Source organism: Aphelocoma coerulescens, chromosome 4 (assembly GCF_041296385.1).
Source record: "Aphelocoma coerulescens isolate FSJ_1873_10779 chromosome 4, UR_Acoe_1.0, whole genome shotgun sequence".
Classification (NCBI taxonomy): domain Eukaryota; kingdom Metazoa; phylum Chordata; class Aves; order Passeriformes; family Corvidae; genus Aphelocoma; species Aphelocoma coerulescens.
The window spans coordinates 29,280,728-29,301,539 of NC_091017.1; the positions used below are offsets into that span (position 1 = coordinate 29,280,728).

Genomic DNA, 20,812 nt, shown 5'->3' on the forward strand with positions numbered 1-20,812 from the left:
ATTTGCATGCTGTAGCCTCTCACAAAATGCTGTGTAATTTGAATATCACCTTTATCCATCTGGTATGTCCCTCTAGTATGTATCACTGCCCAGGAAATGTGTCTGGACACCTTTCCTATTTAACCTGGCTGATCTTACATTACATAATCAAGTGCATTATTTTCAAAATGTATTATTGAGTGTTTAGGTGTAAACCAACCCAAGAGAAGCATACAGGTAGTTGTCAATTAAAGCAGCTTTTAGAATGATGTATGGGGATTTTAAGATGACTTTCATGTTTTTTTACCAAAAGTCAGCCTACAAAGAGATGCAAGTAGAATCAGATGTATTTACTTGCATAGCTAAGATACACAATTTTTTTTCAATTGATTTGCATGGCTTTCTGGAAAAAAAAACTATTCTTCTTAAGCAGCAGGTGGTAAGGAAAAGAATATGGATAAAATATTTGGGGAGAAATGTGAAAGGAAATTTAATATATTTAATCTTATTATACATTTTTCTACATTAAAGTCAACAGGCTGCAAATATATTTTGCTACAAAGCTTTGTGTAAGAAATATCTCTATAAGAAAATACATCTCATTAAACATTTCCTGTAAATAAATTATCCCAAATAACTGTGTTTTGCAAGAGCAAAATGGCGGGTAGGCCAATGATAAGAAGAGCTAAAAATTGCTGAGACCCCATTTCTCCAACCCCCCTCCTCATGCTGGGTATCAATTTCTTTTATATGTAGTGACAATGAGACCACTTGAGTTCCTCTGCTGAGCATGTGCTGTGTCAGTGTAAATAAAACTTGCAAAATTGGTTGCTGGACTTTTTTAGTATCTTGAAATTTCTGAGCCTTATTCCTGTTCCAGTGACTTTGGAATCCAAACACTGGAGTAAGCAGAGTTGTGATGATAGGACTCCAAGATAGAACTCTGACTCAGGCTATTACAAAACAGAAGCTCCTGTCTCTGAGCAGTCCCTCTAGGTCAATAAAAACTAACTCCAGTAGGGAAAGAGGTGTGTGAAATACTCTATCTCTTCTCTTCAGACTATTGCAAAACGTTAAGGGCAATGTAGCTGAGGTCTGTGTTCTAATCAGGAAGGCTGAGGCAAGTGGTGTAGCTAAGCTAAAGCTTTAAAGCATCCCATTGGTGGAAAAAGGTGTCAGGCAATGGTGACATGGTCTTCAGAGTTAAACTACATACTGGTCTGCCCATGTTGCTCAGAATGGAATAAACAGAAAAGTCTCTTGTATTACAGAACATGAAAATGGGTAATTATAAATGGGTAATTACAACTTAGCAGTAGGTCAGTTATAGAATCAGACTTCTTTAAAGTAATATCAGTCTCTTTACCAAAGTTTATACAAAAGAATATTTGCAAATAAGTAAAATTTTAGAAGTTTGAAAAGACCTGGAAGACAAGTCAGGGGACAGAGGTTGTCCTTTTTTTAACCAGGACACAAACAATGCAGGGTTGGCAGCTGTTTCCACAGTCTGTGTATTTCCATCATTGCTGGCAGAACACTCCAGAGTGAGAGGACTTCAATTTCAGGCTGAATATGTGCTGGAGGCTGGTATGCTGTGACATCACATGATGTTTAACAAGTCATTTGTGATCATACCATCTTCTTACATCCTCTTCTGCAGGAGATGAGGTGCTCACAAGATCCAACTCCTTTTTCTTTGCTGTCTTGAGAACAAATCCATTATACTGCTGCAGAGTGCCATAAAATGTAAAAATTTGAGCTTGTAGCAGTATGCTCGAAACACCTCAACAAATGTCTATATCCTCTATTATTACAGCAACAGAGAAGCAACTTCAAAGCTTTTCATATTAAGCACTTCAACACTCTGCCATTTCTTTTGGAAATGTCTATAATGCAAGAATGCTTAGGCAAGGAGAGTATATTTAGGACTAATGAGGAACTGCCTGTATATAATTCTGGATTCAGCATGCACACATACTTGCTTCATCTGTTCTACCCAATGTATATTAGCAGTAAACTGAGGCAAATACAAGTGATTAAGGGCCTTACTATGACATTGAACTACATAAAGCATTTCAATTTACCCATGTATAGGAAACAAAACCTCTTTAAATGCCTCCTCTTAGATAAACTGCTGCTCTTTTGAAATTTTGAGATGGCCAGTTTTCACTTTCTTCATAAGGGCCTGCAAAACATAGCACTCTTGTCCTGCAGGAGTGCTTTCTTTGCTGAAGTGTCAGCCCTGAATAACAAGGGCATGTGGACATTCACAGTAACTTTATTTCATTTCTTACACCTGCAATGTGGCCAATAAGGTGTTGACAGATGAATCTTCCTGGTATGCACTGCTTCCTATAGGAGTACAATGTATACAATTTCTGTGGCAAATCCTTACCACGCTGGAGACCCACTGTAGCCCTAACACTGAACCCCTGAAACATCATGGGACAACACAGCAAGGTAAGGTGACATTCATTTCCACTCTACTTGCTTGCATACTAGCATTTCCCACAAACTGTAGAATTATTTACAGGAGAACTGGGCGGTAGGTGAACCCCAGCTACACTTGTGTTTACCACCAGCTCAAAAAGAAATGCATTTGGTGTGACTTCTACTCCTACTCTAATTGTTACTTTAGCCATTCCACTTTCATTTGCAGTCCCCTTTTTCCACCATGCCATAATGCATTAAACACACAAAGCCACAGTCACTTTTACTATCTTCCCAATCCTCGTTCAGATTTTCTGGCACACATGAAGTCTTGATTTAGAAGAGGAGGTTGCATCTTTCCATACTTTGCAAGACAAACCCTTGGCACAGTCACATCGTTGGAAAATCTCCAGTCCATGGGACCCTTTCTTGCGCTGTTTGGTGCACACCTCCCCCTGGTGCAACACAGGCTTGCAAATTTTGGTCCAGAAATGGCGAGCACAGCAGTGTCCCTCAATACAGTCTGATGACCGTAGGCAGGGATCGCCTTCATGTCCTAAAAAGAGCAACCAAATTATTTTATCTCATGGGAAAACATGAAAGTACAGATTCAGTGCAGACTTATGCAAATGAAACTCAGAAAAAGGAGAGGTGATATTTCCACCTGTGGCTATTTGAAGGATGTAAACACAAGACTTAGTAAGGAGAAATTCTGCTACAGGATTGTAAGCACAATTACAAGTGTTCCATTACATGGCTATTACAAGAGGAGGATGTCTTCAGCCTTGCACAACTGATAACATGATTGTCAGTCCACATCTGATACAGAGAAGAAAGCAGATGCTGTTTCAATCACAGGAATGTCGGTTGACATTACATCACTTTCTGAGTCATGCTGTGAACTCTCACAATAGACATTCACTCCCTGTGAAATTACTGCCTATTTCTGGTTTCCACCACTGTATCTGAACAGCAATAACATGATTCATGACACGAAGGAACAGAGCAGTCCAGTCCAAGTGTGATCTTACCTTTTATGTGTGACAGCTTGGATCGGGGCCTCCCCAGGTTGTGCCATCCCAAATCCTTGCTTGCATAGTGACCATTCTTCTTGTTGCGTGGCCCTTCTAGAGCAGGGATGTGAGGAGTAAGGATGCTTTCAGTTACTGGAATGCAAATACCTGCAAGGAAAAGACAGCCACTCAAAGATCTGCATAAGAGGAAAAGCAGCTGAGAGACACGCACTGACCAGGTCAGGATGATGAAAGCACTGGGGTTTGGCCTCAGTGATGCTCAGCTCCAATCACACGTTCACTTCTGGTTCCTGGCACTTAGCTTCACAACAGCTCTGCTTCACTCACTGTCAGACGCTCTCTCTATCACTCTGGCTTTCTGGTCTGAGCCCCTGGAGACCTCCTTACAGACATGTCTCTCCAGCCTCCAGAGGAAAGTATGGGAATGCAAACAGTATAGTTATAACCCTCCCCAGCCAGAGTAGATTCAGGATTCATGAAGTCTACTTTGCTTCCTTAAAATATGACTTCTATGCAGTCTTCCAGTGAATCAAACCACATTGAATATAGAGCTGTAATTTTAGGCCGCAGCAGCAGCATTTTTGTGTTTTCCCACCACAAAATATAAAAAAAGACTGGTAGTACCTGAGCCCTAAACACAGAAATACTATTCAAGAAAATTAGGCAGATTGGCATGAAGTAGACGATTCAATTTTCTTGATTTAGAAATAGAAGTACCATCACCCAGGAAAAAACACTGTTGCTGGGCACACACAGAGAAATAGATGATGTCAAAAGGCTGATTTTCTGCAGAAAAGCCCAGAGCTGGCAGCCATACCGTTGTTGCAGCGGTTCCCGGGACAGCACATCCCATCCCGGTGGCAGCGCTTCTTCTTTCTCCGGCACATCATGCACGCAGACGTGGCTTGGTGAGGGCTGTGGCAGTACCGCCCAACCTCGCATTCCTTGTCGTTAGTACAAGGATAGGCCTGGTGGGGCACAGAAAGGTTTACAGTGAGGCACTCTTTTGTACAAGGAATGGATGCAGCCCATTAAAAAAAAAACCAGCAAAACAAGCAAACAAAAACCAAGAAAACAAATTATCACCAAAGCCTCCAAAATAAAATGATAGCTGAGGTAACAATTCATGGGGCTAGGAGATGCATCTAAGGATGCTCCACTGCAGCCATTAGAGCAATTTTTAAGCTCACACAACTGCTGGCCATTGCTTAAAGAATAAGACAGACAGCCTGCTCACTCATAATTTAATCTTTCCTTATCTCAAATGTATGTGGGCACAAGAGATCTCATATTTTTGTGGATTCAGGGATCGGATTCATAGACAAGAGCTTAAAACTCCACAATGAAGAATCAACAGGGTCATGAAAGCCGTAAAAATACTGAAACACACCCTCCAATAGGTAACATTTCATTTGAAACTCTGAGGAGACATTTTTCCTTTGACAGTTGTCAAACACACTGGTTGATAATGAGCTCAGTGTCATCACAGTGACTATCTGCATTGCACTCATTCAAATGTCTTTGCAACTGCACCACTCGTCCCTGGCCCACACCAGTGGGACTCCTTGGATGTGAACAAGTATCACTGGTCACCATTTCACTTTGATAACCTTTAGTTCACTTTTTGTCTTAGAATACTCCTTAAACTTGCCACCTGCTAAACTACACCCTATGGTATGCAGCATGGAATATATTATAGAGCACAAAATATCTTGCACATATAATTCCCTGCAAGCAGATACATGGGTATACAATTCTTCTATATTCATCAGAACCAGCATTAACTCACAGGAAAACAGCCTTTTTAAAAAAGGATGCAAAAGCACTGCATTCTCCGATAAAGTTTGTTCCTACAAAAGGAAAAGACAAGCTGCTTGAAGGAGACATAATAACACATACTGCCACATTCCAGGATGCTTTCTGCTGACTCCCACACAGCTACAACTCTGCTATCTTTCTGAATCTAATTTTACTGCCTACTAAATCAATTACAGATTTTTATTTCCCATTCCTCAAAATTGTACTTGAAGAATTTGTTTAGATAAAATAGATGACAATAAATTCTGTACACTTCCTGGAAAATTATGTGTACACTTCCTCAATTAATTTTCTCCAGTATTTCAAAAAATAAAACTACTGCTTTTCAAAATGATTTTGCAATTAATTGTTCACCCCAAACAAAAAGACCAACATCATCATTGCAGTGTAGAATGATTACTTTTCTGTAATCATATTTTAAATCAAGACAACTATATTGCTCTCAGAAAAGAAAAACTGCAAGGCCTTTGACAATTCACTTTGAAAATTGTTCCTTTATATGGAGAAACTCTTGTTTATCTATCTTCATGCCATTCTGTTGAGAATCACATAAGAAACAAGAGGTCTTCTAATAAACCAAACAAATTTCTCTAATGTCAGTAGTCGGAGGGGAAACTATGCCATTTTTCATGTTACTTCATGAGTTGATTTCTTTGTCAAAATTTGCTTCACGGCACCAGAAGTGCTGGCTGGATATTTCCCAAGTGCTCTTGTCTCATTACTTCTGCCCTCTGAATATGGGTCTTTGAGAATTTTTCCAGGGTGCAGCTGTTTGGAGTAATCTGAAGGATGTGGAAGTCTTTTAGCCTTAAGAACGAACACCTCCTCAAGAGGATGAACATCAAAGAAGGCCAGATCTTGTAAGCTAGGAGTACTAATAACAGAAAAATGCAAACACTCACCTTTTTGGTACTCTTAAGGTATAAGCAGATTCTACTTATTCTTGCAAAGCAGAGCTAAAGTGCTTTTCCCTCAATCTCATCACTCCTTTCCCTCATTTTTCCACAAATAAATAAATAAAACTGACTTAAAATTTATTATACAGTAACCATAAAAGTAAGACATCCCTGATTTAAATGATACCTTACTAACCTAAGGATCTTACAATGCAAAAAAAAAGTGATTTTATATAGACTTGTGCATGGTTATACTGGGTTTAGATAATATTAACTCTGCTAGCTGGAGAAAATGCAAATAAAAAACAGATGGACTGGCTAAAACCTGGAGATGAAGGCATTTTAGACCCTTGTCTGTCATCAAGACCTTCATAACCGCATCTTTTTTCCAGTATGGGCATGTGGTATACACCTGCAACTTGTCAGCAAGAAGCCTACTTGCAGTTTTATTTTGGTTCCTCAAATAGCTTTTCAAAAAAAAAGAGTTCCCTGATCCTGAATGGTGCTAATGAATGCTCTCACATACCCTATCTAGTGATTGCTTTACTTTTGGCTTTTAAGCTGAGTGATGTGGAAAAGATATTTCAAGATATGCATCTAATTGTCAGTTCTAAGCTCTGTCCTTGAGAATGGTAAAAGTAATAAAAGACAGCTTCAAAAACTGCTAGGGAAATCAACACAACCCAGCCTCTCTTCCTAATCTAGAGTCCATTCCTAAATAAAAATGATACTTTTGAATTACAATAAGCCAAAACTGACCTACCTGAGGCAAATGAATGCAGCACATAAAAAATAATTGTTACATGTAGCTCAGAGAAAACCTAGCAAGTCCATTGAACCAGTCATATATAAAACCATCTTGCAAATGCCTGATGCCATCAACTGTTTTGATCTGCCAAAACCACCACGCATTTATAGCCTGGCTATCAATCACAGGGACCTTGAAACAAAAATGCCTATATAGCCTTGTGTCTGTTTCCTAGTCACTAGACATTCATTGGAATAATTCTTGCTCTCAGGAAAGTAATTTCTATTGCTGAGTAGCATTCATTATTAAAAGAGAAAAATAAAATGATATATTGTGTACATAGCCTTTGCTAGCAGGAGGGAAATGCATCCATAATTTTGTTGTCCGCTGAGTCAATCTAGGCATATTTCTTTCTTAAAATACAGGGTAAAGAAAACACACTTGTAAAAATGTGTATGTTAACTATTGTCTATGCATAAGTCAAGGTTTTCAAAATCTCCTACACCACAGTGCCTGGTACAGAGTCTTTACGTTCAGAGAATTGTGGAGAACATTTCCTATATACGACACAAAGACACAGATCAGTCCCAGATGCAGAGGGAAGAAGCAAGCTGTAAACCAGCTCTACTTCCCCAGCAATGATAACTAATTCTATAAGGCACATCATCCCTTCACATTCTTCAGCTATACATATCATTTTCTGGTTGTAAATCTCTATCCACTAAACACAGCTTTGATATCATGGGAAACCAGATGAAACTGAGATAAAATATGTAGCACTCCCTGAAGCTGCATTTAAACAATCTTATTTTTTTATCCCAGTTACAGGCAATCAAGTCACCCATAGCATGACATAAACTAGATTTGCCTGTGATCATGAGTCACATTTTCAGAATGTGTTGTCTGATTAGGAGCATTGTTTACTGACGTGTTTTTTCCTCAGCCATTCCAATTATTTTTGTATCCTTGTATAAAAGACACTGTTGATTGCTTGTCCAAAAATTTACAGCAAAGGGATTTTTGCAATGTTGGAGGATTCAGGCTAGATATTGAAATGGGTGTTGCTTGTGCTGTGCCAAAATGTCACCTGTATCAGTCCACCAAGACTAACCTTTACCAGTAAGGTCACAACAACACAGAAATCAACACAGAAATCAACACAGAAAACTTTTCTCCTGAAGAGAGAGAATATTCCTTCCCTTCCTGAATTTATATTCAAAATTCCATGAGTGCATGATAGAAGCACTCAAGGGAAATTATGCAGACAATAGAGGAGAAAAGTTGGGGATTTTTATAGTTGAACAAGTCCTTCCAGACTACTGAAGATCTTCCTTTTTTTATTGACTTCCCAGGAAGGCTGAGTAAGGAACTGACTGTCTAGATTTTGTGACTAAGTGGGTAATGTCGTTCCCATGATTGGAGAACCATGGAGCAGTGAGGTTTGTGTTTACCTTCGTCTTCCCTTTTGACAGAGGACCTCTTAGCCCCTCTTCTCAGTGCAATGACATTTTATTGATATTTTTCTGGAGTCATTTGCTATCACACATATTTTATAGGCACCACAGAGTTTCACTGCAAGCTGTAGCAATACTAAGTGGTGAGACTGTTGTGCTAAGAAGTCAAATAGTTTGAGTCTTTCTGTCTGGCACTATAAAAAGTAATGGAGAAACACTCCAGGGGAAGAGTAAGACAGATGCTGTAATGTGCTGAAGGGTGGGGAGACTGATGGCAAATATACTTCACTGAGCTTTGGGAGATGAGGTCTTGAATTGCAGCATGGCTTCCAGCAAATAGTTGAAGACAATATTCCCAGCCAGGTCTTGGTCACCAGGCTCTCATTTGTTCGTATTATGAGGTCTCATTTGTTTTCATGCTGAAGTACTCCACGTCATACTAGCTAACTATGTCAGTGAAGGCAGGAAGAGCCACTGGCATTTTTACCTAGGCTGTGTCATCACTTATCCAGCACAAGCAGTCCTAGACACCGCTGGCTTCACACCCACCTTCAATGCTGAGAGGAGCTGTGCTTAAATATGTGTTCTGATGGAACAGATAGCAGTAGTGATTCCCCAGAAGCAGTTAACTTTTTTTTTTAAACACATCATAAAGTCCAAGTGCAGAGTCAGTCCTGGCAGAAAACCACGGCTACTACCACTCCCAGCAGAAGAAACAGCATGGAGGTTGTCCATTAGCCTTTCACTGCAGATGCCAAGCAGCACTTAGTAAGACAGATGAAGTCTCATGCATCACAAAAATGACACTATCACTGCACTTACTGTACTGGACACTCTGCCAGATTTGGTCCACACAATCATCCCCTGATGATAGTGGGGACTGAAGAAGAGGAGAAAAGCCTCGACCAGTTGTACAGCCAGAAAGTGAGAGCTCTCCAGAGCTACCAGGTCAGCCCTTTGTCATCCTCTCTCACTTGGCCAAGAGGCAGTAGCTATACTGCAAAGGTGAGACAAGAGACTCAAGGAAATGGACACGTACATTATCCCAGGAATGGCCTTGCTTCCTAGGTACCTGTATGTTAGAAAACAAATTTAGGCTCTCACTTGGTCTTGTACATACTATCCATATTTATTCATATCCTGTGCAAGTACCTGTGCCACTAGGCTATGCTACCACATACTGCAGACATGTCTTCTGCTGCTGCCAAAATCTCTTCTACATCACATCTACACAATCTTTTATATTCACACAGTGCCTGTGAGACAGCTTACCACAAATGAATTGGTACTGCAACTCACTCTATTACTCACTTGTTACTTAAGGAAAAAAGGTTATTTTCTCTATTTCAATTAATCATATTTCTGTAAATTTTAAAATAATGACTGTGAAGGACATGGAAGCTGACCTCTCTGCAGCCAGTATGCTGGCTAGATGATCAAAACTGTCCTGAACTATAGGCAAGAGGACAGTTTCCAACCTCCACTTGAGAGATGAACAAAAGAGCTTGTTTGCCCTTTAATCTTGGGTATATTGCTTAATATTCCAAAGCCATCAGGCACAATGAAGCAACTAACTGGCTCAATCATGGTGAGAGTCTCTCCTTCCCATCCTTCTTTGGACAGGACAGAACTATCTTTCAGAGCAAGGACTTGATCCCCATGGAGCAAACATATGAAATAGCCACAGGGGTGCCATGTTTTCTTTTTCTTTTCTCTTTCTCTGAAGAATTAGTAGTCCAAATTAAAAGCATGCCAATAAATTAGGAAATGCAAACATATGCTTTAACCAAATAGCCTGCTGTCAAGACTAACTACAAAGAATGCAAGTCATTGTTTGGCTCCCCAGTTGGGCCTGATTCTGAGTTGGGATCTCAGATTTGTTTTGGCTTTTAACAGACCAGCATTGATGGGACAGTTGTATGCAACATGTGGCCTATAGAGCTAAATGAATACATCACATGTGGGATTTGTCCCACTCGCCTCTTTGGACACAGAGTGAAGATCCTCTCTATGAAGTCTGAGAGAAATCCTAACATGATCTCACAGGATACAAACCTTAGTAACAATGGAAATAAGAGCTCTTTATTCACAACCACATGAATGTGATAAAGCAGAATGGAGGGGATAAGAGGGGAATTCAAATCTTTTTAGTAACCAACAAACAAAGCAAACTCCCTGCTCCTTGTGGGTTGTCTTTTTTTTCCCTGCAAGGCAATTAAACTACTTACTGATGGCTTCTCAGGTGTATCCAGAAAAATCCATCTCTGACAGACTTCAGCCTAACTTTCTCCTAGCTGCTAAGCAGATGTGTAGGTTAAGATGTGGATGAGAAATTACCATTATTTACTACTATTTTATTATTAATCCCAAACAAGAAAAGAGTTTATCAGAAGCCATCTGGAGTGATGTAGTTTTCCCACAGCACTGCTGATGTTGCTTTTTTCTATTCTTAGCTCAACATAGGCATAGATGATAGTGAGGGATCTCACAGTGTGCAAGCACAAAGCCATGGTTAATTTATCCCACAGAGGAAATCATGCTGTGCTCTCAGACAGCTCCAGACATGGATCCTGTCTCAGACTGAGAAACCAGAAACTCAATTCTCAGTGACTGCTGCGGCACAGACCGTTCCTGAAAGAAAAACTTACAGTAGTTGCAATGAAACAGATTTACTTCTTTCAGTTGCCATAGCAAGTTTAATGATTCAATTTTTCTCACCAAACCTCCTTCTCGTTAAAATAATATATCTCTGACCCATTTCTCTGCCGGACCTAAAGAGAAAAGCACCATCTTCAGCCTCTAGAATAATCATAGGCACTTTCTTCTAGAGATAATTTATTTTTAACTCTTCAATTTAACACAACACTGCTCTAACATGAGGTCTGATTCACAGAGTGCTACATCATGGATACATGTACTGCAGCTTCCAAAGATCATTCCTTCAAACTGTGTGGATAATGGTCCCAGAAGCCTGCATTATTAAACAATAAATATTCATGTTTCAAAGGAATTCTCAATCCACTGCTAGACCACCAGGGGAAGAACATTTCTACAGCATGCAGTAGTTCAGATCTCATGATTTGCTAGAGCCAAAGAAAACTCCGATCTTAACAACCAGAAAACAAACCTCACTGAGGTCCCTCTGAACCAACAGGCAGGACTCACAGGGGCCTGCTCGTAAGTTTTCCTTGTCCAAACAATAATGCCATGGAAAACAACATCCTGTTCTGCAAGCCCTAGACAGTTCTGCAGGGAGCTGTGCTTAGGGGGAGTGTGTAGCTGCATCTGGTGGACAGAGAGTCAAACACCTCCAAATGAACAGGGGAGCTGTGTTGCCCTATTTCACACAGCACTAGTCAGTGTGAGCGGTGACTCTCCCAGTGCAGACAGAAAAAAAAACCTCCAAAGATTTTTCCGGAATGAGATCTCACTCACACTGTCACCCTATGGATCTCCCAGCCCACATCATGGATTTCAACAAGCATTTTAGGTCTAGACTATCTAGATCATTCCAACCTATTATTCTACACCTGTTACAGAACTACCTACATTTTGTGTCCTACTGAGAGGGCGTAGTGTCTGTTTAAAGTGGGCCTTGGCTTCAGAAGGACATATGGAGGAAGGTAATCTGAAAGACTACAAATGCATCAGCTAAATAGTGAGCCATCTATTCTACTTGATTTTGAAGGCACCTTCCTGCTCTGTAGAACTGGGACCTTACAGAAGACATGGCTAAAGAAGGTACAAAAATTTGGGGAACAGTCAGTTTGACCCCAAATGTTACAGACTCTGTCTCACAATGTGTATGATTCATATTGTCTGGTGAACTACCAGCAGCAGCATCACAACAGAGCATCAAAACAATGTTAGGTAATCTTTGAAGTCAACAGTGTAGTACTAAATCAGTGTGACAGGAAACCTCCAGGTCTTGATTTTACGTCATTTTCAAATGCACCACCAAAGGCTGCTCAAAAAATGAAGGTTTGTTAACATGTCCTTTGTTCTATGTCCAGTCTTTCCAACAGACTGTTCTTGTTCTTTTATCTCTGCCTTTTCCCCACCCCTTTTCTGATGGTTTTGCTTTTTAGTTTTGTCTCTAACTGGCTATTTATCATCCATTTCAGCATGAGACTCTTCTAGCTTTTTGATAAATATGTTTACTGTGATGGATGAGCAGTTGGAATACTAAGAATACTACCCAGATAAAAACAGCTAGCAGACCCTATGGCACTAAACGAAAGGGAAATAAACAGATGATGTGGTTGGGTGTAGAATAACACTGCTGGGAACTGGCAGCAAGTTACAGTTTAACACCTGGGTCTGAACATCCACAAATCATGGCACACTTTCAAGGTGGAGCTTTAATTTGGAGCCATCTCTGCAAGCATATATACAAAGCAAGAAAAATGAGATGACAGCTTTACCTTCTCCAGTATTCCTGCTAAGTGAGTAAACTGCCTTTGCTTTCAAACATTCACAAAATCTAGAAAAACGAGGGGGAAAACCTGTCTTACTGAAGTCAGTGCAGAAACTCTTCTTTGCTACACTGCCTGGAGAGTGTTTTCAGGTTATAAACATTTGTTCAGCATCTGCAATCCTCACCCTGGAAATGACTTTTTGGTATTCCTTACAGAATACACTTTGCATTGCAGAATACAAAGCATTTAAGACACCATTTTTCAAAATGCACTTTCTCTGGTTCTCATATTTAAAAGGACAGCCCTGCAAACATGATTTTGTGGCAGCTGGAGAGACAGCCAGATGCCATATGTCTGAGAAGGATGAACTGCAGTCTCCACCTCAGCAGAAGACTGCTGACCACAACCTAACATCATTACCAAATGTCAGTATTATTGTCTCCTTCCCTTATGGTCATTTATGTGAGAACACCTGGCTCATATGCCTCTTTCAATCCCCAATTCTTTCTCTATGCATCAGAAACCACCATTGTCATCTGATATTCCAAACACCTTCCCTCTTTTCCTGTTCTACGTGAGCCCCTCTGCAATGTGATGGCTGTGACTGCTCCACTGCGAGGGGAACTGAGAACACCAAAGCATCTGCAGAGAATGAAATCAGACATCAAAAATCCATCAGTCCAGCTTTAATGTCAGAACAAACAAACAACTTTGGGGGACATGCACCACCTCCCACTTTCCAGTCTCTGGTACCACAGATGATTCAGAGGCATTGCCACAGAAGTCCACGAGTTTTAAGGAAAAATAAAAAAAACCAAAAAAGTTAATATTTCTTCAGTTTTTACAATTGGTCTGCATGAGTGAGACTGAGAAACAGGACAAGTCAATAATGCAGCTTGCGGCTTTCATTTTCATAGCAACAGGAAGAATTGCAATATGAGAGTGCAGCTCCTCATTCTGACTCATTCTAGGAGCAGTTGTGCTTGGATGAGGAGCCAGCAGTGCTTATGCAATGGGACTACCTGCAAATAATCAGCTGTCCTGGGAAAATGCTTGGTCACAGCCCCCTGAGGGCACAGGCAACCTCCCTGAAGTGCTTAGACTCATATTGCTGCTCAGCTGACTCCTCAGCAAGAGCAAAATGAAAAATTGCACTACTAGGCTATTAAGGCAAATTATCACAGTTTACTCAAAGAGGGCCAAAGATGAGAAAGAGAAAGGATCCCTAAAAGCTTCATTAAAAATGCTATTGTACTCTTATTATATGATTAAGTTGGAACTGCCTACCAAACTTCAGCCTGTGGTAAATAACATAGCAATCAAGGTTTCAACACTATTCACCCTTTTCCCCCTTTTAAAATGCTCCTGGTTAATTTTGCACAAACAAGAAAACAGGAACAGCACAGCAAGGCAAGAATAACTTGTGAGTAAAACCAGATGAAGACTAACATATTTACATAGTGTAATGACTTCACTATTAATTCAAACAAACCCAGACCCCCAATTCTCAGAAGAGAGAATGAGCACATGTAGTCCAAGAGGCAAGAACAGGGTGGCTTCAGACTACATTTATGTCTGCAGTCCCTGAGTTAGTGGAGACTGCTCTTGGTATCAGTCTGGAATAGTCATTGGGGGACCATCTTTCATTCCAGACGCTGTACTCTGACTACACCCTCTTCTCGATCGTATGGGCCCCTTTGCATTTTCAAGCAAGACTTCCTTCAGTGCTAGGGACCATGACACAAGAGAGACAGAATGGTAGGAGTTCAGAAAACACCTAATTTGTAGGAAAAAATCCCGACTTAATCTGATAGAAATGGAAGAAAAAAGAGAGGGGAAAGAAAGAAAGAAGAAGAATCCTACACAATTTCTGAATCAAGCCAAAATGGACACTGTCCTATTCTAGTCGTTGTCAGCATGCAATTACCTAGAATTCTGGCATTTAACATGGAATTAGCTATAAATCTGTTCTCTGCCCTCAAAATAAATGATTCTGCCACTGAGACTTGTATTTATCATCTTCCCTGCTACCTTTTACCCTATTTTCTGAACTTATGTTTTCATGCACTCTCTTCTTGTCTGAAAATAATATTCTTTATGTGGAGTTACAGAATCTCTGCTTTGTTCCTAGATGTCTTGGATGTTGGTCAACAAAAAGTCATTAAAAAGTTTAATCCCCTATGTTTGGCACTACATCAGACTGAGAACAACTTCTTTGTAACAGCCTTTGGAATAAATATGCATTAAAGGGGGGAGGGGTGCTTTTTCCTTATACTGGTCACCCACACTTTATAGTGGGTGGCCCTTTCGTTTATCCCATTACCATTACTACACTTCCACTTCTAAAGCTAAGCCAGATGCAGCAACCTGATACTACTTTTTAGTTCTTGCATCTTTATTGTAGTGAAAACTTCAGTGTATATCTGATTCTTGTTAGGAAAGGCAAAGAAGCAGCAACCATGGTAATATTGCACCACCTTCTTGACAACTTCTATTCTGCATGAGCTGCATTTCCCAGGGTACTGTGCGCTTCGTTAGCAGGCATTTTTGACATTTAAGTGCCCTGGAGTGCAAACACAAAGTCATCCTATATATGAATTCCTCTTGATGGCATTGTAACCTTGCCCAGAGGCAGTGTCTAGGTCCTGTGCTTCCTTAAAATTCTACATGATCAGTTCTTTACCTGCTAGATAGCCTACATAGCAAAACCAACAAGGGCAGAGAAGATTTAAGTGTTTTACTTCATTGGTTTTGTCTGCCTTTTCTATTTTCTTTCTTCTTTCTTTCAAGCAGATGGGCCCAAGGTAGTGGGGGTTTAAATGGCTTGTGCCAAGGCCACATAAGAAGTGCACAGTACAGAAATAATTAATTTAACTGCATGATTATTTCTTTTTTTCTGAATTTGTACCCTTCCTTTCAGACATGCTAAATATAAGTGATAGTGACTGTAACAATTATCTCCTTTATAAAGAGACACAAATCAAGATGGCCACATTTACCAGCCAAGTAGGAAAAAAAGTGTCCTACTTTTGAGTGATAGCCATGGAAGCATACTTTACAGAAACATCTTGATTTTGAAAAGCAGATTTTACAGACAAACTTAGTCTATTTAACAACTGGCAAAAATCTTTTAGAGCATGGCTATGTTCAGAGTTCTCCCTAAACTTCATGCTGAAACCAAATATTGACCATGGCTATGTGATTATCACAAAGGAAGGTTTCCTGCTAGAGTGTTTCCTAGAAGATATGGAGATAGGATTTATTGTTTTCCTATACTTTACATGACACTCCAGAGGAAAAAAAAAAAGAATTTTAATTAGACAGATAAAAATATTTGTAGCTAAGTCTTGCGTAGTTTACTAGCAGTAGTGAAGTTAGTCAGATTCTTGACGTTATTTACATGTTTATGCTTCTGATAATATAAGAACATTTGTAATAGTTTACTGTACACAAAGCATGATTCATCTCTTGGGCAACAGATTATTTTCCTATTACATGTCAAGGAGGCAGAAAAGCAGACTACACTGACATGAATTAAAAGTACTTCATCACAGAACAGTAATGAACACTGGGTGGTTTTCCTTAGTCATGAGAAGGGTATTTCCCAAGTCAAGCAATTCCCTTTCAGTTTCCTGTTCCTCTAATTCTCCAGGAGACAGGACTGCTCTGAATATATTGGAATTAAAACAACTAGACAACACATTTGCTTGGCAAGGTGCCCTTTGGGCCATGTCTTTAGCTCTGATGAGCACTTGGCCTTGAGGATCTCTCTCCACCTGCACTGAACCAACTCTTACATCAGTGGTGGTTACACACCTGCTCTGCTGAAAGAGCTGCAAAACCCACTGGGCAGCTCTTTGCATACCCAAGTGACTAAATTCACCTGAGTGTTTGCATGTTTTGTGAGAAAACACAGGGAGAAAATCCAAACAGAAAATGACCACTTTCCCACAGACCACTCATTCTCAAAACAGGCACAATTCCCATTGTCCTAAGAAGTTTTTCCCAAGTAGGAAAATCATAAAGTAACTAAGTATCAGTCTTTAAAAGTTAGAGTGTTTTCTAAATCTGGTGGATTTTCATTGAAACCAATTCAAAGGTTCATATGAGATAGGAGCAATCAGCACTTTGGCTACTAGGAGGAGCTCTCTAAACTGAGGCCCTGGGGCACAGTCTTGCTGCTCCTTGCTGCCTGAAAACCCAGAACTGGTTGTTTTGGTGCACTGTTATCATTTTAATCAACAGAACCTCCCTTAAACACGTCCCTTTCAGGACTTGGCCCGAAGGCAAGACATTGCTTATCTTAAAGGGTTAAAACCCAGGAGATAACATATTTTAGAGAGGTAAACTATGTCATAAAGGAAAAACATACGTTTACATCGCTATAAATAAATGATCAGTCAAAATTCTTGGTTTGAGGGTGTCAGGCTATCTTCAGCTGCAACAATAGGGTGTATGAATTACTCAATACTTAGCTCAAGCTTTAGATAGCACATAGTGTACTTACATAGATATTATCTAATGTAAGTATATTTAGCCAGGTTTAATCAATTCAAAAATATATTTTCCTCAGTTAGATTCATGCAATCATGCTGAAGCCTACAGACTGACTGTGTGAAAGAGCATAAGCACAGATACTGAGAAATCCCTCAGTAAAACATGTCCTAAGTGTACTGTCCATCAGTTAGGCCTATGTACAAGTCATAATATTTCTTGAACATAAAATACAACTACATTGCTATTTTGATATTTTTCTAACACATTCTGAGAGAACATAACCATTCTGCTCCAAAACATCCCTTTCCAAATATTTTCTTATTTTTCCTTATCTTGTATTAACAAGACTTACCATGCTTAATCATGAGACCGGGCAAAATAAAGGAAGAAGCACATCTTAGTGCAGTTAGCCCATTTTTCTTTAAACAGAGGACAAAGATCTACACACACACCTTTGCAATCACTGACCTATTTCTCTGCTGTAGTTTTAAGTCTTCATTATAAAACAGTGAAGGGAGATGGAAGGCACTGACAAATATCAGCACTAGCAGCAGTGAAACAATCTGTCACACCACTAAGACCCAGCCATTTGTAGAGTGATGGCCAGTACAGAGTGCATGCTAAGAGCAAAATACAAATGCCTGGATCCTCCCCAGCACCACTTTCAGCTATTTATACAAACATTTGCTGACCTTCTTTCCTCGTTTCTTTTCAGTGTCAGATGTTTTTTACTGATGGCTAAGCCACAGTTGTTTACAATACACCAAAAATCAAAGTTTATGATCTTAGGTCTTCAAGTCAAAGTACATCTGGTCTGGAAATGAGACTCCATCTTAGACTCAACTTTCATGTAAATACACACACATCTAAATGGAAAAACGCCCTGTGTGTTACAGATTTGCTGAGGAACTTGCAGTAGTATCCTTATCATTCCTATCAAGTGTAACTCAAGAAAGACTTTTGAGAAGTTCAAAAGAAAAGCAGCAAACCGCAGCTTAAATGAGACTCCATTAGGCAGAACTCTGTCCATGAGTCTCCCAGATCACTGTTTTTATTAGCAAGCTACATGAGTAACAGCAAAGCTATTTGTACAGCGCTCACCAGGCTGGGTGCAGGCTCCCATCCTGCCAGAGACCTTTTAGATGTTGAATCCATAACTGCTGTTATCTGCTCTGTGAGAAAAAAACCTGATGTAAAAAATGAAAATTTTGTGTCTGGCCAACAAAGGGGCTTTCCCAGCCAAAATAAGAATGAAGGTTTAAAGTTATTTGGTAAATCTAAAGGCTAAAAAGCCATGATCTTGCAATCTCTCCCTAACGTGAGTAGTCCTCACAGTGATCCCATGGTTTTACTAAGCTTCACAATAGATTTACTCATTACAGACTTAGCTCATGAGAAAAGATTTGAAGAGCAAGTCATCAATACATGCCAGGAGAAAAATTATGAAATGTAGATTTTGTGTTAGTTGGAAGCACTCACTTCCAGTTACTTAGAACAACTTGGACAAACTTTTGAAAAGAGGCATAGAAATGCTTTGTTTTGAGCACAGAAAAGCCAAGACCATGTCTGTCGTTTTTTCTGAAACACCACATCCACTCATCTGTGTACTGAGTAATGTCATGGTCTGACAATGTCCACCAAAACCCATTTTGTACATCTGAAATGAAACTCTTACAAAGCTTAAATAATCTGATTTGCAGACAAATCAAGTCCATGAAAATATGACATTAGACCAGTACTTCATTCAGAAAAAGCAGCCGTAGAGCACTCCATAAATCTACTTCTGCTTCCTCTGAGCAAAACCTCCGTTTCAGTTAAGACTCCAGTCCAATACTACAGGGTAAACACATCTGAGAGAATCAACCAGATCAAAGGCTTGATCCTAAGTCTTTCTCCATTGGTAATTAGAGCTGAGACAGTCCTTCCATTTAGGTTGCCTCATACAGCCACCAAACCGACTCCAGAAAATGACTTCAAGTAGCTATAAAGCGTCCTACACACATGACCCCATTCATTCTGATGGTGTTACTGACTGAGGGGTTTGTCTCCCAGGCATGATCACGGCAAAGAAACACTGCTAATAACACCTCACCTCTCCAAAGGTGCAAGAAGTGGGTAAAGTCACCCTTCATTTGCTGCCATTCAGTTAACTGCTGAACCTTGTTTTGAAAAATCAGGAACTAAAATGCCTCAAAAAGCATGTCATCTCAAAAAACCCACCACTTTTTACTGAAGAGTTTACAAGAAGCAGAACTACTTAAAGGCTACCAACAGTCTGACATGGACTCTTGGAGAAGAATCACCAAGTGTCACAAGCAGGAAAAAACTTCTTTAAAAAAAAAAGAGCTGCTTTTTTAAAAATGGTCTTGGGAATAAGGTATTAGCAAAAGGAGAAACAGCAACAAGAAGTGCCAAGAAGTAGATATATAGGTACAATTTAGAGGCTGGTCTGCACCTCAGTCCAGGGCTGGTGAGTACCCTGAGCAGGCCAGGCCACCACAGGTTCTATGTGAATGCTGGTGTGCTCAGGATTCCAAGGGAGGGAGACATACACATGCTTCCATGCTTGAAAAATGTACCGCCTACATGCACATGCTAACACCTGTAATAAAAGCAGTGATGAGTTTGTTTTAAACATTCCTTCACTTATCTAAATATATGTCTCAGGAGCATATAGCAGAGATATAACATGGGACCATGCTGGTGTATGGCCATGGAAGATGATAACAGAATATAACAAATACTACATAATTTGCAAGTATCATTATAACCATGCTATATCTGCTTACATTTTTTTCTACTGAGGGGCAGTAGGGAAACCTTGGTTAGAGATGAGACCTGCATTGTTTTAAGCAAAGTAGCAATAGGAATTCAGTGCAAATGCCAAAAAGGTTCAAATCTAGTTCTATAGTGGATTTACAAAGAGATGAATGAAGTCCAAAGCTTTTTAGGATATGTCAACAAATCAAATTGAAAACACAGCCATTCCAACAAGCAATCTGTATGTACTTACATATTGCATATTGGTATACCTGCTGTGGAAGAATTCAGTTTAGCTATCCTGGTTAGGAAACTCGTAATTTAAGTTTTATTTGCTTCTCCCTTTTGAAAACAGCTTACTATTTTCCTCCTTTTCTTTTATGGGCCACCAAATAACATGTGACCAAATGTACCTATTTAGTGAAAATGGGTTCCATTAGTATGTAATCTTATACTTGCATTGTTTTCTTCTGAAGGAAAATAATGGAGAACAGGTGGTGATGCTTAGTATCAGGCTCCTGTTTCTAGAATTACAATCTACTGGGAGCCACCAGCAATCTCTGAAAGCTGTCATAAGTGCTCGGAACTAGTAAGATCCAGAGCACACTCAATACGTTAAAGCTTCTCTTTGAAAATTTAAGTAGGTGTGACAGGAGAAAACTGGCTGAATGGTGCAGGGATTCTAACATGTCCCTGCAAAGGGTCGTGATTTCCTTCTGCATCCCACAATAAATAACTCAAGCTGGCCTTCATTTCCACAGCAGAAATTAGACGTTTA

General features: G+C 39.8%; 1 protein-coding gene across 1 annotated transcript in view; it reads right to left on the minus strand.

Annotated features, from left to right (window-relative positions):
• Positions 1-458: 458 nt before the first annotated feature.
• The window catches only part of DKK2 (dickkopf WNT signaling pathway inhibitor 2), a 53,516-nt gene continuing 33,162 nt past the window's right edge, over positions 459-20,812 (minus strand). The window contains exons 3-5 of the mRNA XM_069012102.1: positions 4,261-4,411; positions 3,441-3,590; positions 459-2,965 (exon numbers count right to left, since the gene is read on the minus strand). Coding sequence (XP_068868203.1) covers positions 2,715-2,965; positions 3,441-3,590; positions 4,261-4,411 — 552 coding nt within the window. The 3' untranslated portion in view covers positions 459-2,714. The remainder of the gene's footprint in view (positions 2,966-3,440; positions 3,591-4,260; positions 4,412-20,812) is intronic.